This window comes from Montipora capricornis, chromosome 2 (assembly GCF_036669925.1).
Source record: "Montipora capricornis isolate CH-2021 chromosome 2, ASM3666992v2, whole genome shotgun sequence".
In the NCBI taxonomy this organism is placed as follows: Eukaryota; Metazoa; Cnidaria; class Anthozoa; order Scleractinia; family Acroporidae; genus Montipora; species Montipora capricornis.
The window spans coordinates 8685383-8700382 of NC_090884.1; the positions used below are offsets into that span (position 1 = coordinate 8685383).

Sequence of the window (15000 nt, forward strand, 5' to 3'; positions counted from 1 at the left end):
ACGGTGTACTTCTCACCACAAGCACAATTGCTTCGTAAGTTGGACAGAGGCATGTTATACCTTAAACGTAGAGAGTCTCTGAATTCTTGTTTATTCAGCACTAAACCTTGATCGACAAGAGGCACTGCGGTAAGCCATGAACTTGCTCCTTTGTCTCTCAATTGGTTAACTGACCGCAGCAGACCAAGGGTAGAGTGGAATCAATACTTTCCATTCTCGATTTCACCGACACAGTTTTCAAGGCTTGATGTTGTCTTTTTAACTCCTCTATGGAATTCTCGCCTGCCACCATGAACATACTCTGTGTGGTTTATTATTATCATTATGGTTGTGGTTTATTATTTATTATTTATTATTTATCATTATCATTATCATTATCATTATCATTATCATTATCATTATCATTATCATTATCATTATCATTATCATTATCATTATTATTATTATTATTATTATTATTATTGCAATTAGTATTATTATCATTCATGCCGCTACTCTGAATTTTGTATAATGTAGGGTTTAGTTTCGTTGAGATTTCAATTTTTCTTGAGTGGGCCCAAGTTTGACAAACTACTTGGTATTACTATTTGATGATCACTTTAACGGTGATTGCGAATTTAGGCTGGCTGACTAGGATCTGAGTCCTCGTCAGCGTAGTTTGAAAGAATAATCAATCATTCTGTTGCGGACTGAATAGCATAAACCTGATATTAGCCAAGTGAATGTAAAACTGAGCCATTTCAATGATAATCAAATGATGTGGTTTCACGTGTTATCCATTCTTTAAGGGGACGAAAGCCTATCTCAGATAAAACTTCAAAGATGTCACACAGCTCCTCACAACCTCTAACCTCCGAATTCATTGGACCGGCATAGGACACAGCTCCATTGTGCTTAGAATTAGACTCAACTGTTTCTATCGTATTTTTTGTGCCCATTGGTTTCTGAAACAGTCACGTTGTAAGGACTGCGTCCTAACCCAAACTTCATCACGAAGACTTAAATAACGCACTATCATCTACAAACGAAAGCTCTAAAAATATTTCAGATTTCTATTATTCCTTCCCCAGCTCCCTGTTGACCAGTAGCCGGAGTTTAGACGCAATTTCAAAATCCTTACTTACTGTTAACTTGGCAGGGCTACCTCTTCAAGACAACAGCAACTACAAAGTGTCTATACAAGCGGTCGACATGAGAAACAACACTGCTCTGCATGTTTGTAGTGGTGTGATCAACATTAATTAATACATCAAAGCCACAAGGAGGGTGGATCCACGATGGGCCTGGAGCTGACCAAAGTTACCAAGACTCTAAGCTTTTGCAAGTGAACTGGGGAGGAGTACAAGCAAGACACGGTGTCAGCAAGTACATGTGGAAGGTACTTGTCACTCCCTTCCGGACCAAGCACAGAAACGAGTTAATGTCTTTCAAGAACGTCAAACTCAGCGTAAGCGCGGCGACGACGTTCAACAGCATCTCAGACGGTTCAAAAGTGCAATTCGTCGTTCGAGCGTTTACAAAATCGGGCCTGCATTCGGATCTCACCAGCAATGGGGTCATCATTGATACCTCGGCCCCTGTGGCAGGGAAAGCATACGATGGAAAGCAATCTGGAGTGGACATGAAATACGCAAAGTGGACGAATACGTTTAGTGCAAATTGGGATCGATTCACCGATCCTCATTCTCCCATTGCACGCTATCATTGGGCGGTAAAACGTCAAGGGGCCGGACATATTACAACATTCAAGACGACAGCTCTCAACCGATCTCCTACAGCAACAAACCTTAATCTAGTGTCTGGACAACGCTATTGCGCAGTAGTCAGAGGCTATAACGAGGCTGGACTTTATACTCAAATTACATCAAATTGCGTGTTAATAGACCAAGATCCACCACAGGCAGGTAGCATAAACGATGGACACTTAAGTGATGTAGATTATCAGTCAGAAGACACCATTATAGCGGCAAACTGGAATGGTTTCACCGATGGCAGCACAGGAAGTGGGATCATGGACTACAGATATAAGGTTACTGATATTACCGGAAGCATTATCGTTTCCTGGACGTCCGCTGGGAAGTCGACAAACGTAACACATGATGGGTTGGCGTTGAAAAACAACAAGTATTTTGTGACTGTGAGAGCCATTGATATGGTTGGTCTTAGCACTGACGTCACATCGGATGGTGTTACCGTGGATACGACTCACCCCGTATTTACGGGAAAAGTTGTAGTGACAGGAGTTGAAGACATCATAAATGGAACTCCGTGTGTGTATGTAACAAGTGTATCCTCAATTACTGTGCAATGGGCTGGATTCTCAGATGCTCACAGCGGACTTCAGCGATACGAGTGGGCCATGATACCTTCAGAAAAGCCAATGTTAACCTCCGACTTTGCGGTTGTTCCAGGACCCAATCTTCCCACATCGGCAACATTCCAAAACCTTGCATTAACACAAGGCAAAGGTTATTACGTCATCATAAGAGCCATCAACGGTGCCAAATTGTATAAAGACGCGTATTCGGTCTTGGTAATACCTGACGCCACCCCTCCATCCTCTGGAAAAGTCTTCGACGGTCCAAAACCGCAAGTAGACATCGACTACCAGGCTGATCTGAGACATGTCTACGGATCATGGTCAATATTTCCCGAGCCAAACACAGCTGTCAAACAATACTACTTTTCTGTTGGAAGCTGCCTACCTGGAAACTATCATGTCACTGGAAATAAGTTTGTGAAATTAGCTCCTTCAACTGCTACCTCATTTACCCTGAAAAACATTACTTTGGTGAACGGTCAGCGTTATTGCATTAAAATCAAAGCTGAAAACAAAGCTGGCTTGTTTAGTTCCCAAATATCGTCGGATGGTTTCGTTGCTGACGTGACTCCTCCAAGCACGCAGACAGCTGAAGTGCGAGACGGTATTACGGGTTCGGATATTGACTATCAAGATAACACTACAGCAATTTCGGCACAATGGGAAGGTTTTAAAGATCCAGAGTCTGGATTTCACCACTTCGAATATGGAATAAGCAGAAATCGAGGGGGAATTATGGATGTTATTCCATTCAGTAGCGTGGGACTAAATGCTTCTGTTACTGTAAAAGGCCTTTCGCTGTCTGATGACGTATACTACGTGACGGTTTGTGCCGTAAACAATGCCCATCTACGGAAGTGCTTGAGCTCCGACGGAGTGCTCATTGACTTCAGTCCTCCAAGCCATGGTATAGTGTATGACGGGATCATTGAACCAGATCTGAGATACCAATCCTCTCTTTCATCGATGGCCGCTAACTGGGAAGGAGTCTGGGATCTGGAGAGTGGTATTGAGAAGTTCGAATGGAGCATAGGTATAAGTGTGAATGACAAGACCAGTGTTCAAGGTTTTACTGATGTTGGTCTATCAACTCATGTGAAAAGTAACACTGTTCTCAATTTGTCAAGTGGAACTAAGTACTACGTGCACCTTAAGGTGACAAACCAGGCAGGATCTGTCAGAGAACTTGTTTCGGATGGTGTCATAGCGGATGGAACACCGCCTATACCAAACAAAATCTACCCAGGCTTTGGTTCACAAGATGGATGGCGATACAATGACAAAGATGTGGCTTTTTACTCCGCTTCAGCGTCCGCTATTTCGGTTTATTGGAACAAATTCTCTGAACCAGAAAGTGAAGTCTGGTACTACAAGTGGGCCATTGGCACAAGCAAATGTGGTACCCAAATCCAACCACTCGTTAACATCGGCCGGCGGAACTACGCCAACACGACAATGTCAGAACTAGTATTTATACCAGGAGTAAAGTATTACGTCACTGTGATATCACGAAACAGAGCTGGACTTGTATCACAATCATGCTCTGATGCTCTCGTTTTTGACAGCACTCCACCACATCCAGGAATAGTCTATGTGGGGCAATCAACAAAAAGAAAAATTGGAGAAAAATATTTTATAACTGATGTTGACCGCGTAATTTCCTGGAGGGAATTTATAGACCGCGAGAGCGGTATCAGCACATGCAGCATCTTGGTCGTAGATCAGTCTGGTCAGGTTCTTTTCATCGAGTCTAAAAACTCGTCCTCGGGAAATATTTCGTTGCCTCGAAGTGTTCCCCTTCTTCAAGGTCAAAGCTACAATGTTAGTGTCGAGTGCTTTAACAACGCTGGACTGGCGTCCTCGTCGTCTTCTGTCTTCGAGGTAGATAACACGCCACCTGTCCCCAGTGGTCCTATTATAGCGGGTGTCTCACGCGATAACACCTCACAGTATCAATCAGACGCAGCTTCTATTGTAGCCACCTGGCCGCCGTTCATTGAACTGGAGAGCGGGCTGCTGAACTACCAATTCGCTATCGGGACTCAACCACATCAGCACGATGTTGTGAGCTTTGAAGACGTACATCTTGCGACACAGGTGATGAAGAGCGGCCTTAGTCTTTTGCACGGTAATACTTATTACATCACAGTCGTCGCGACGAACCTTGTTGGTTTAAGGTCAAATTTATCATCGCTTGGACTTGTAATAGACACCACGCCACCACAAGCTCCCAATGATTCCGTTCGTGATGGGGCCACTGGTCGAGACATTGACTATTTTTCGCCGACCATGGATCTTGCAGCACACTGGGAGGACATCACTGACCCAGAAAGCGGAATCCTGGAAAGCCAATACTGTCTCGGAACCAAACCTCGCGGCTGCCAAATACGAACAACCACGAGAATTGGAGCTAATAAATCGTTTAGCTGTCCAGACTGTAAGATTAACCCAGGAGAGCGAGTATTTGTGACAGTGCAAGCCACAAACGGAGCTGGTCTTTCGGTTACGCGCTGCTCGAATGGTATTTTGATGGATGTTAGTCCTCCACGCATGGGTGATGTCATTGATGGGAACCACGTGACTGGAGTGGATTACAACATTGTGCTTGAGAACTGGAATATTTCCATGTCCTGGTTTGGCGCAGAGGATGTTGAAAGTGGCGTTCAATCATGCACATGGAAAATAGAAAGCAGCGATGGAAGCAAACTGCTTCAAATTGATGCCAGCAACAATTCGGCATACGGACAAAGAAAAGTGTTTTCTCTGGTGCAAACTTACAAGGACAAAGGGTTTCTCAGGAACTTGACGTATCATAATGTGTTAACGTGTTGGAACAAAGCATCACTGAGGAGTACGGCTCGATCCAATGGCTTTCGAGTGGAGTCCGTCTGGCCAATTCCCGCGAACATTCGCGATGGCACTATAGAGGGTGCTGATTTCAACTACACAACTAACACGAGAGTGGTCAGTGCCAATTGGGACCCTTTCTTGGACGATAACAGCGAACCAGTGATTGATTACCAGTGGGCAATAGGTACAGAACGTTTCAAAGACGATACCTTAGGTTTCACAAGTGTTGGGTTGAGAACAAGTGTTGAAAAAGACCTTGCACCCAACGCACCTGGTCTAGACATTCTGGTTGCCGGTCAGACGTATTACTCCAGTTTAAAAGCATTTACGGCTAGTGGCTTAAACAGTATGGCAAGCTCCAATGGATTTTATAGTTGACCCCAGTCCTCCGATTACAACATAGATCGTAACAAGTAACGTGGATACATAACAAACAACACGAAGCATCGAAATTCGTTTTTCTTGGGACGGTGTGAAGGACTATGAAAGTGACATAAGGAGCAGTGAATACTGCTTAGTAACCACGTCCCAAACCTGCGTGAGTGGTTCCACAGCAGCAGGAGCCTTAACCTCTGGGACCATAGGGCCCTTTGTTCCTCATTTGGGTGAAGCGTATTATGTTACAATATTTGTTCAAAATGGAGCTGGTCTTACCTCCGTGATGTCCTCGAAGAAGTTGATGTTTGATATTATTCCTCCTTCCCTTGGAATGGTTATCGATGGAGTTGAGCATGACATTGACTTTACAGATTCCATGGACTCCTTAGAAATTTCGTGGAAGGGTTTCAAAGATGATGAGTCTGGAATATCCAGTTGCTCGTGGTCACTCATTGAACAGAGTGCATCGGATAACAGTTCAGCTTTTGGAAATGACACTGTTGTGTTTACACAGTCGGTGGGAATTAATGGTAATCTGTCTCGCCGGAATCTCAGTCTTGTACCTGGCGCTAGGTACATCAGCAGGATTACATGTTTAAATGGTGATGGCTTTAGTAGCACATCCTCATCTGATGGCATTATTGTCGACGTAACACCACCCAGTCCCAGTCTCGTCCACGATGGTTCTTCTCTTCAGTATGATATTCGATACCAGTCATCAACAAGTGTGGTAGAGGCAACCTGGGAACTGTTCAGTGATGCAGAAAGTGGTGTCGTCAAATACCGCTGGGGTATAGGAACATCACCAGACCTTACGGACTTGATGAATTTTACAGATGTCGACATAACAGCCACAGCAAGGAAGGACAATCTTACACTTGCTCACGGAAAACGATATTACGTTACAGTTGAGGCTACGAATGGCGCCGGGATGACGTCACATGGATGGTCTGACGGGTTCCTTGTTGACGATTCTCGCCCTGAGTTGACCGAGGTAAGAAATAGTTTTAGTGTCATGTTTCTTTTAATTGCTCAGGGCTGGCTTTCACGAGCGACTCGAGAAGAAGCGCAGCAACAAACGCAAACTCAGTAGCGTCTTTTAAAATCATTAGTAGGATGGGACAAAACGTGACGACGAGTTAATGCTTTCCGCGCATGTTGCAGGTACGTACGGTTGTGCTTACCGAAATAAGCCCTGAAATTTAGGGCTCGAAATTGCGACCAATACAATCGCATTTGCGACTAAATTTTTTCCTTTGCGACTAAAATGTCTGGAGAAGTCGCAAATTTGCGACTTGTTGTCAGCTTCGCTCTTTCGAAACAAAAGGGTTAGCAGTTGCCACTTTGCTGTAAACCAGCCATTTTTCGCACTCATTTCACGAAAACGAACCTGCTCCAATAAAGCAATTAAAATGCTTTATTGGAACATGTTCGTTGTCGTGAAACGAACGCGAAAAATGGCTGGTGTGTGGTTTACACAAATAGAAATGCAACCTACTTTACGCCTTCGTTCGCGGCAGGCATCAATCAATAAATCGATGCTCAATCACAGAATCAAAAATTCAAACCCACCCAAATTGATAGCATAGAAATGCAAATCAATACTAAAAAAAACAAGACTGATTTACACTGTGGGAGAATTATAAAAAGGACGCGTTAAGAATACGAAAATTTTGAAAAAACACATTTAAGTTTACAGAGTTTGCAAGAATAAAAAGTGTAACAGAATGGACAATATAACTGTAGCTTAAGACCTTGTAACAAAAAACAGATAAAACAGTATGCTTTGCTCTCCGTTTGGAATTTTGGTAAGTAAGAAAATTTTCAGTTTTGCACAGAATTTAAAATGTATATAGTGTAGCTATGTAGTCGGGTACTGTTGCTTTTTCTTTCCCAACCAAGATATACCTTAAGATTAAGTGTAAACTAATTCCTAGCTAGGTACCCGCTCACACCTTTACTTGAGAATTCAAGTATAATTATGGGAGACTAACACCTCCTAGCTTCTGTTCTTTTTACCATTCGCATATAATGTAAACTAACTGACTCGTCTGATGATCTGCCTCATCGTGTTTTTCATCTTTTCAGCTTTCACGGGGAAAGAGAATATGGCTTGAGCATAGAGACAACCTACAAGCATCGTGGAAATCAAGTGATCCCGAAAGTGGGGTCACCAGAACTGAATTCTGTGTTGGGACAGTAGCCATTGGCTGTCAGATTAAATCCATGACCGAACTTCCTTGGAATTCTACTCACGTGACTTGTGACGACTGCCAATTACGTCATTTAGGGACATATTACGTGACTGTACGCGTTACAAATGGAGCTGGCTTGTTTACGCTATCAACTACTGAGGAAATAAAAGTGGACTTAACGGCACCATTGCTTGGTGATGTAATCCCCGTTAATGATGTCACGCAATGCTGCTCCAACTGTTTGTTAATTGCCAAAGTGACATATTTCGCAGACGAAGAATCAGGTGTAAAGTCCTGCAGTTATGCGATTCGAAATAGTACCCATTTCATAACAAACTACACAAACAATGGATTATACAAAACCATACAAGCGGAAGGCTTACAGCTAGTCGCTGGTAACAAGTACTACGTAACTCTAAGATGCGAAAACAATGTTGGACTCATCGCAGAGAAGATGTCCATTGGATCAGTTCTTGTAGATGACACGCCTCCCACAAAGGTAACAAAGTCCTTTGTTTTTAATTACGCTTAGGGTCTTTAACAAAGAGGGTATTTAACAATAATTCTACAAGGGTGCGCTTGCTATGAAGTCATATATAACCAACGAGGCGCTTAGCGCCGAGTTGGTTATAATCATTTTATATCCAGCAAGCCCTAGTAGAATAATTGTTTTGTTAAAAACTCTAGGATCAACAACTCTTCCACTGAAGCATCGATTTCTGAATTGAATCGGTCAATTCCGTTCCAAAAAGGCTTTTGTCGGCCATTTTTCAGCTCGCTTTTTGCTGACGCGTTCCTTGACCATATTAGGTACAGCAGGTATACGAGCTGACAGTCTGTGTCCAGCGAGCTAATGAAAATGCTGGAAATCTGATATCCGTAGTTCAGTTTTTAATACAAGGAAATGTTACGTTTTTGCAAACGTTGGCCGTGTAACGTAGCACTTATATTTCAACAGTCGTAACGATTAGAGAGTAATGTGCAGTGCTAGTGCTACACGGCCAACGTTTCCCGTCTGACCTTGTAGCTCAGTCGGTAGAGCAGCGATGATCTAACTCGAAGGTCGTTGGTTCAATTCCCACCCTGGTCAGAGTTTTCTTCTGTCCTTGTGTGGGCCCATTTCCATTAGTAGGGCTAACGCTCATATGGTTCATATGGGTAGAAAAATAGCACTTCACATTACTCTGTAATAGTTGAGTCAGTTTTTAATGAATGCGCATATTCAGGCAAGCCTAAATACGCGCATTGAGAATAAAATTTGAAACAACCATACGTATTTTAGGTATCTAACTATTTATTTAGAAGAGAGACTTAGACCAATAAAGTTGAAAAAACAAAACAAAAACAAAACAAGACCGACTCTTACCCTTACATATTCACAGAGCCATATTGCCAAGGTATATATTGTTAGCAAGGAACAGCTATTACCGATCTGCTGACCACGCTCGTTACCCAACCTGTTTTTCTTTTCACTGCTGGAGGTTTTAACTTTCCAGCCAAATCGTGTGTTCACAAATTGCAACTCGGTGTTTTCATTATTCGATAAGTTGAAATTATTTTCTTATAAATTTTCCTGAGTATCAGGTAGCCTTTTCTCGTATAATTAGCGGTTCTTAAGTCCTAAATATGCATGTGGCCTGAAATAAAAACTGTTTGTCAATGTGCTGTCAAACCTTGTGTTCAGCATAAATCGTGCACCTCTCAAATTCTTGAGAGAGTCTATTGGAGAAAAGACTTGATGGGAACTTGCTTATTCATGAGAAGAATGCAAGCAGAAAGTTCTTTTGAAAGTCGTCTTGAGAGCATTTCTGAACTCAAGTAAACGAAAGCAATACATCAGTGGATTAATAGATGAATTGGAGAGCATTAATGTCGTGGTGTATTCGTACACAATAACCACTTCTTTTTTTGGCGAAGATGACATGTTACCTATTGCTGTGAAGCCAAGAAAGGAAGGTAACAGAACAGGAAGGTGAAAAAGACGCACAAAGTGTTAATGGCCGATCTCTGTAGCCTCCTTAGGCGAACGTTTTCGAAGTCATATATCTGCGTTGGTATTTGACTCTGGATTTGAGATTTGTGGCGTCTCACAACAAAGTACAATTTGGTATAAACAGCAAATGTCACTACGAGGGAAATGCCGACAAAGGCGGCTGCGACGTTCGAGTAAATAAGAAAGCCTTCAAGCCACACAAGAGTCATTAAACCACTCACTGACCACAGAACTACCTGTGTAATCTTCGTTTTTCTTTCTGTCACGAATTCGTGGTAACGGAGGTTCAACGTAATCGCAAGATACCTGTCTGTACCAATGACTGTGATGTATAAAAGGGAAACACCGGCGAAGAATGATATGGCTATGCTATAAACCGAGTTTATGATACAATGTGGTGTAGTGTTATTGTAGAGACTGTACATCACAGAGACGTACAAAGGATGAACCACAAGTCCTACTCCGAGGTCAGTCAAGGCCAGCCCACATAACAAATAATTTGATGTTGTGCGCAAAGATGGAACGTGCAGGAAACTGAGCAGAATGGAAAGGTTTCCCAAACTTGCTGTTAACATGAGAAATACATTTGCAGCGATATTGACCAACAGGACATGTTTTTCTCCGATCAGGAACAAAACAGGTACCGTGTTGAAGCATTCCTTACTGGTTTCGTTGGACGATCCCCTCATTTATGCTGATCCTGGCGAACTTTAATTTCAACTTTGGGTCCACACAGTGAGTAAGCACTTTCACAGAGCTAACGCAATTCAATTCTGGCCAAATCGACCAGTTTATGTAAATTCAATTAGTACATTCAAACAGCTGCCTTGTTCGTATAAATCTTTAAAAAACTCGATATGGCGTTTTTCTGGCTGGCGTCTTTCAAAATTGTTGATTGAGTTACAGGTACCCCAAGCTAACAATGTAATTTGAGTATCTCGATCAGTTAAAATTATAAGCGTTTGTGTGTGAATTTGCAAAAGTAGTTAGGAGTCGAAATACAGAACATGAATCGAACAAAAATCCCTTACCTTGTCTTCTCGATACCTTATCAATGTTTTTGTGGCGTACTTTGACCACTGATTTCAGCGCTATTCCAGTGGGTTGTAGGTTCGCTGTTTTCTCTTTCTATGGGAATGATATATATGAGAGAGAAACGGTAGAACTAAAACTCCCTAGAATCTCGCTGAAACGGCCAGAAATACTAAGAATATGCCATAAATAAGACAAAGAGGCAAGGTGAGAAATTCTGATGTATTTTTATTTCTATTTTAATGCCTTAAATAACGATCGCTAAATTCCCGATGCAAACCCTAATAAAATTTATGTAACTCAACGATACTCCGTGATCTTGGGGTACCTATGATTGAATGAAGTTTTGCGAGTCCGTGTTTGCTGTTTTTCTTGGTTTTCTCTGAGGACTTAAAGAACAGAAATTGTCAAACTCTGACTCAGGTTGATTGCCGCTTGTAACATGGAATGAGCTATTCTTTTCTGTTCCCGCGTGAGATTCGAGTGAACCATATTGTGCTGTCTTGCTGTCGCCGGAAGGGATTCTCTTTATGTTTAATTAACAAATGTCAAGGAAACACGGCAAAGGTTGTCTAACGAGGGAACTGTATACTTATCAACAGCAGGCCCTAGAGCGTTAACGACTGCATGTGTTACTGTCGGTTGATTTCCTCTAACAGAAACCTACACATTTCAGAGCTTTAACAATGAAATGGGGGGTGTGAAAACATACCATTTTCTATCCACTTTATAGTATGACAAAGACAAATTACGCAGCCAAAATTCCTTTGAAGACAACTTTTGAAGACCTTTTTTGTAAGCCAAGCGCTCACAAATGCTATATCTCTTCCTTCAAACTCTTCCATCTCGTCCAAACACGTGTTTTATAGCTGTTAGCGACTTCGTGGAGCAATTGAAACCGGTCCAACTACTACACAGTGATGATAATGTGGTGAAACTTTCATGCATATTATTTCGTTCTTGGCACTGGTTAAGCTCGAAGTATATTTTACATTTAAAGCCATCTACCTTTTTGTACCAATGCCAATGTTGGTAGTGGATGTGCAGTCGTTACAGGGAGCAAAACCGATCTTGGGACACGCATGAAACCTTGCTATATGCATAGTCTGATTTCCTCTTCTTATTTGAAACTCAAACAAGACGCCTCCAAAGGCGTATCCGTGGAATGCGCAAACAGTTAACACAAATTGTCCACTTACAGTGAACTTCAAGTACAGGTAAACTTCGGAAAATGGCAAGAGATTACCAGAAAGATACATCTGTAATATAACTTGAAGTTGTCTGTTGTAAAAAGTCATTATTAATGTTACTAAATTTGCAAATGCAAACAAGGAAGCCCTATTAGCGGGTTCTCGGGATACGGGATCTTTCATTTCTTTATTTTTTGGAATAAGACTTTATTTAAATCCTACAGTTTTACTTCCTTCCTTAACTCCGTTCATCCAAAAATTACAAGATCAGCCTTAAATCATCCGAAAAACTTATTACAGATCACAGTTCAACAACTTATCATCCTGGGCCAGTTGTTCAAAAGCCGATTAATGCTAATCTCAGGTTTAAAATGAACAAACGAGTTTTATTCTCTATTCCCAAATGCTGTTCAAGGCTGATATTCCGTGAAAGTCAATATGCAAAGGAAACTTTCACCAAAAAGTTGAAAACATGAAACAAAAGTTTACGCTAATCCTGGATTAAGGTAATCGGCTTTCGAAACAACCGGGCCATGTATTCGAATTCCGGTCCCGTAATCCTGGTTTAGTTTCTTGCAAACTGTTTAAATCTGGCGTGGCGAAGACAAGAAGACAACATGTGTACTCCATTTCTCAGAATGCTCAAAAATGTAAAATTCCTTAATTGCGCGGGTTATAGTCCAGTCCAAAGTTCTAGTTTTACAATTCCATAATCTTGATTTCAGTATTAGAGTAACTTGGTACCAAACGTTTCACAATAACTTGAAATCTCGTCAAAATCCCATATCCCCACAATTTTTTTACCTAAGTTTTCCCATGTCCTGGTCGCTTTTCGGCCTTTTGGCTAAGATTAGTTTCTCGGCCAATGGCTACGGTCAAGTACCCATGTACTATGTACGGTACTTTTGTCAGTGCCGTAAAGGGCAAGCAGAGAACAGTTTCGGCTGTTTAAGACACACAACCGAAACTGTTCTGGCACAGAGGGTAGGGAAATGCCCGTGGTTTACCAGGGAGGATGTTGAAGATTCGGTCTGATCGACACACATAACTGACAACTACGCTGCGCTTGTTTCTTCAATAGATTGAAGTTGTCCTTTCGTAATATGTGGTACACGATATTGTTTTGGTATCATAAATCATTACAGTGTCATGGTAGATACCCCCTGAGAAGATATGTGGTTCAGTAAAGTACTTAACCCAGAACGATGGAAGAAAATAAAAGCAAATCGAGAAACATTTAGCTTCAAGGCTGACAAGTTGATCATTTACAACTTCTTTTTCATCACAACCTTCAGCGTGTACTCTAAGCTTCTGACAGCTTTCCAAGACAATTTGCATTGAAGTTAATCACTTTCCGGCGGGGGTAGTAACTGGATGAGAGACGTCAAAAGATGCAACTTGCTGTCAGGAACATACAACCAGAAATTCTATTTTAATGCCCAAAAATGTGAACAAAGCAAGGCACAGATGTACATGTATGCAAAAACAAATATTGACGCAAAAGTAAATAAATATTGATATGTAGCTTTTAAGGAGAGCAGAAGGAACTTTTAGGAAGTGTCGATCGAGAATAAGACAATTTGCGAGATGAAGACATCATAAATTTTGTGCCACGAATATAATACAAGTTACCATCAGCGAAAAACATTTCGGGAGATTTTTGTACGTTCAATCTGAGTTCAATTTTTCTATCGTACTTTTGGTCGTACAAGTAAAATCACAAAATCGAAAGTGACATCGATTTTAGCGGCCGCCTGTGATCAAGTTACCTTGCGTGTTTAATACTGACAACTCACGAAACAAAGGATGCATCTGCGACAAAATGACGGCAAGACACCGGGTTTTTGTTAGTTTGCTTTTTTTTTTTTTCTTTCAAGTTTTAATAAAGTTCGACAAGATACATGTGCGAATTTAACACAAAGATCTCAATCGTTGATGTTAGCCCAGGTGTCAGCTGAAGTTAAGCTCCTCCGAATGACGTTAGTACTTGGATGGGGGACCGCTGCGAAGTCCCCGTGACGGCGATAGCTACATCGTTTTTTAAAAGTTGATTTCATTTTTTATTTTGTAAAGCCGTTGAAAGCTATTTTCTCATTTTCTTTCTACGTCAAAACGGCTGAACAAACCGGTTCCCAAGAAATATTGGAGTATTCGTGCTATGCAAAATACTGCTAATGAAGTATTCGTTCTGTGCAAAATACCGTAATGTTCACAGCGGAACACACAAGTATAAGTACGAAGCAAGATCTAGTATTAACGTAGAAAATTCTTCTTACCTTTAAAGCTTGTCTTTCTCAAAGTAAAAACATCTGTCCACTTTATCGAACATTTTAATACTGTGTCAATCATGGCCGGCGGAAAGATTCCACAATAAACAATTGTTTTCCTCGTTACAACAGAACTGTGTCGCGGTGGCCGATTGGTCTAGCGCGCACATGATCGTAAAGCGCAGGGAAAGCATATGATTTCTAAATAGGGCAGGGAAGCTAGGATATACTGTAGGGTATAAAGGTAGATTCACCCGATCGAAACTTAATTCAGTATGCACATTTGTGACTACCAACAAGAAAAAATAAAATTTGACACCAGCCCGGTTTAAAGGATGGAGGAGGATAGTTTACAAAAACATGCACTACGCGTAATGCCTTAAGGCACTTTTTCTTTCAGTCGGTAGAGCAGCGATGATCTAACTCGAAGGTCGTTGGTTCAATTCCCACCATCGTCAGAGTTTTCTTCTGTCCTTGTGTGGGTCCATTTCCATTAGTAGGGCTAACCTTCATATGGTTCATATGGGTAGAAAAATAGCACTTCACATTACTCTCTAATAGTTGAGTCATATTCAGGCAAGCCTAAATACGCGCATTGAGAATAAAATTTGAAACAACCATACGTATTTTGTGTATCTAACTATTTATTTAGAAGAGAGACTTAGACCAATAAAGTTGAAAAAACAAAACTAAAACAAAACAACACCGACTCTTACCCTTACATATTCACAGAGCCATATTGCCAAGGTGTTGTCAGCTAGGAACAGCTATTACC

At 41.4% G+C, this 15000-nt stretch overlaps 3 protein-coding genes and 1 pseudogene across 3 annotated transcripts in view; 1 reads left to right on the forward strand and 3 right to left on the reverse strand.

The window, feature by feature from the left end:
• The window catches only part of LOC138038715 (protein mono-ADP-ribosyltransferase PARP16-like), a 126009-nt gene that overhangs the window by 75384 nt on the left and 35625 nt on the right, over nucleotides 1-15000 (reverse strand). The gene's annotated exons all lie outside the window — the stretch shown is intronic.
• LOC138038236 (uncharacterized) overlaps nucleotides 1-15000 on the forward strand; it is a 29883-nt gene that overhangs the window by 2229 nt on the left and 12654 nt on the right. The window contains 3 exon segments of the mRNA XM_068884044.1: nucleotides 1256-5536; nucleotides 5538-6542; nucleotides 7637-8242. Coding sequence (XP_068740145.1) covers nucleotides 1256-5536; nucleotides 5538-6542; nucleotides 7637-8242 — 5892 coding nt within the window.
• Nucleotides 9280-11196, reverse strand: LOC138037747 (melanocortin receptor 3-like; annotated as a pseudogene).
• Nucleotides 14882-15000, reverse strand: part of LOC138038237 (adenosine receptor A3-like) — a 1374-nt gene continuing 1255 nt past the window's right edge. Inside the window, exon 1 of the mRNA XM_068884045.1 lies at nucleotides 14882-15000. This exon is cut by the window's right edge and continues 1255 nt beyond it. The gene's annotated coding sequence lies outside the window, so the exon portion shown is untranslated.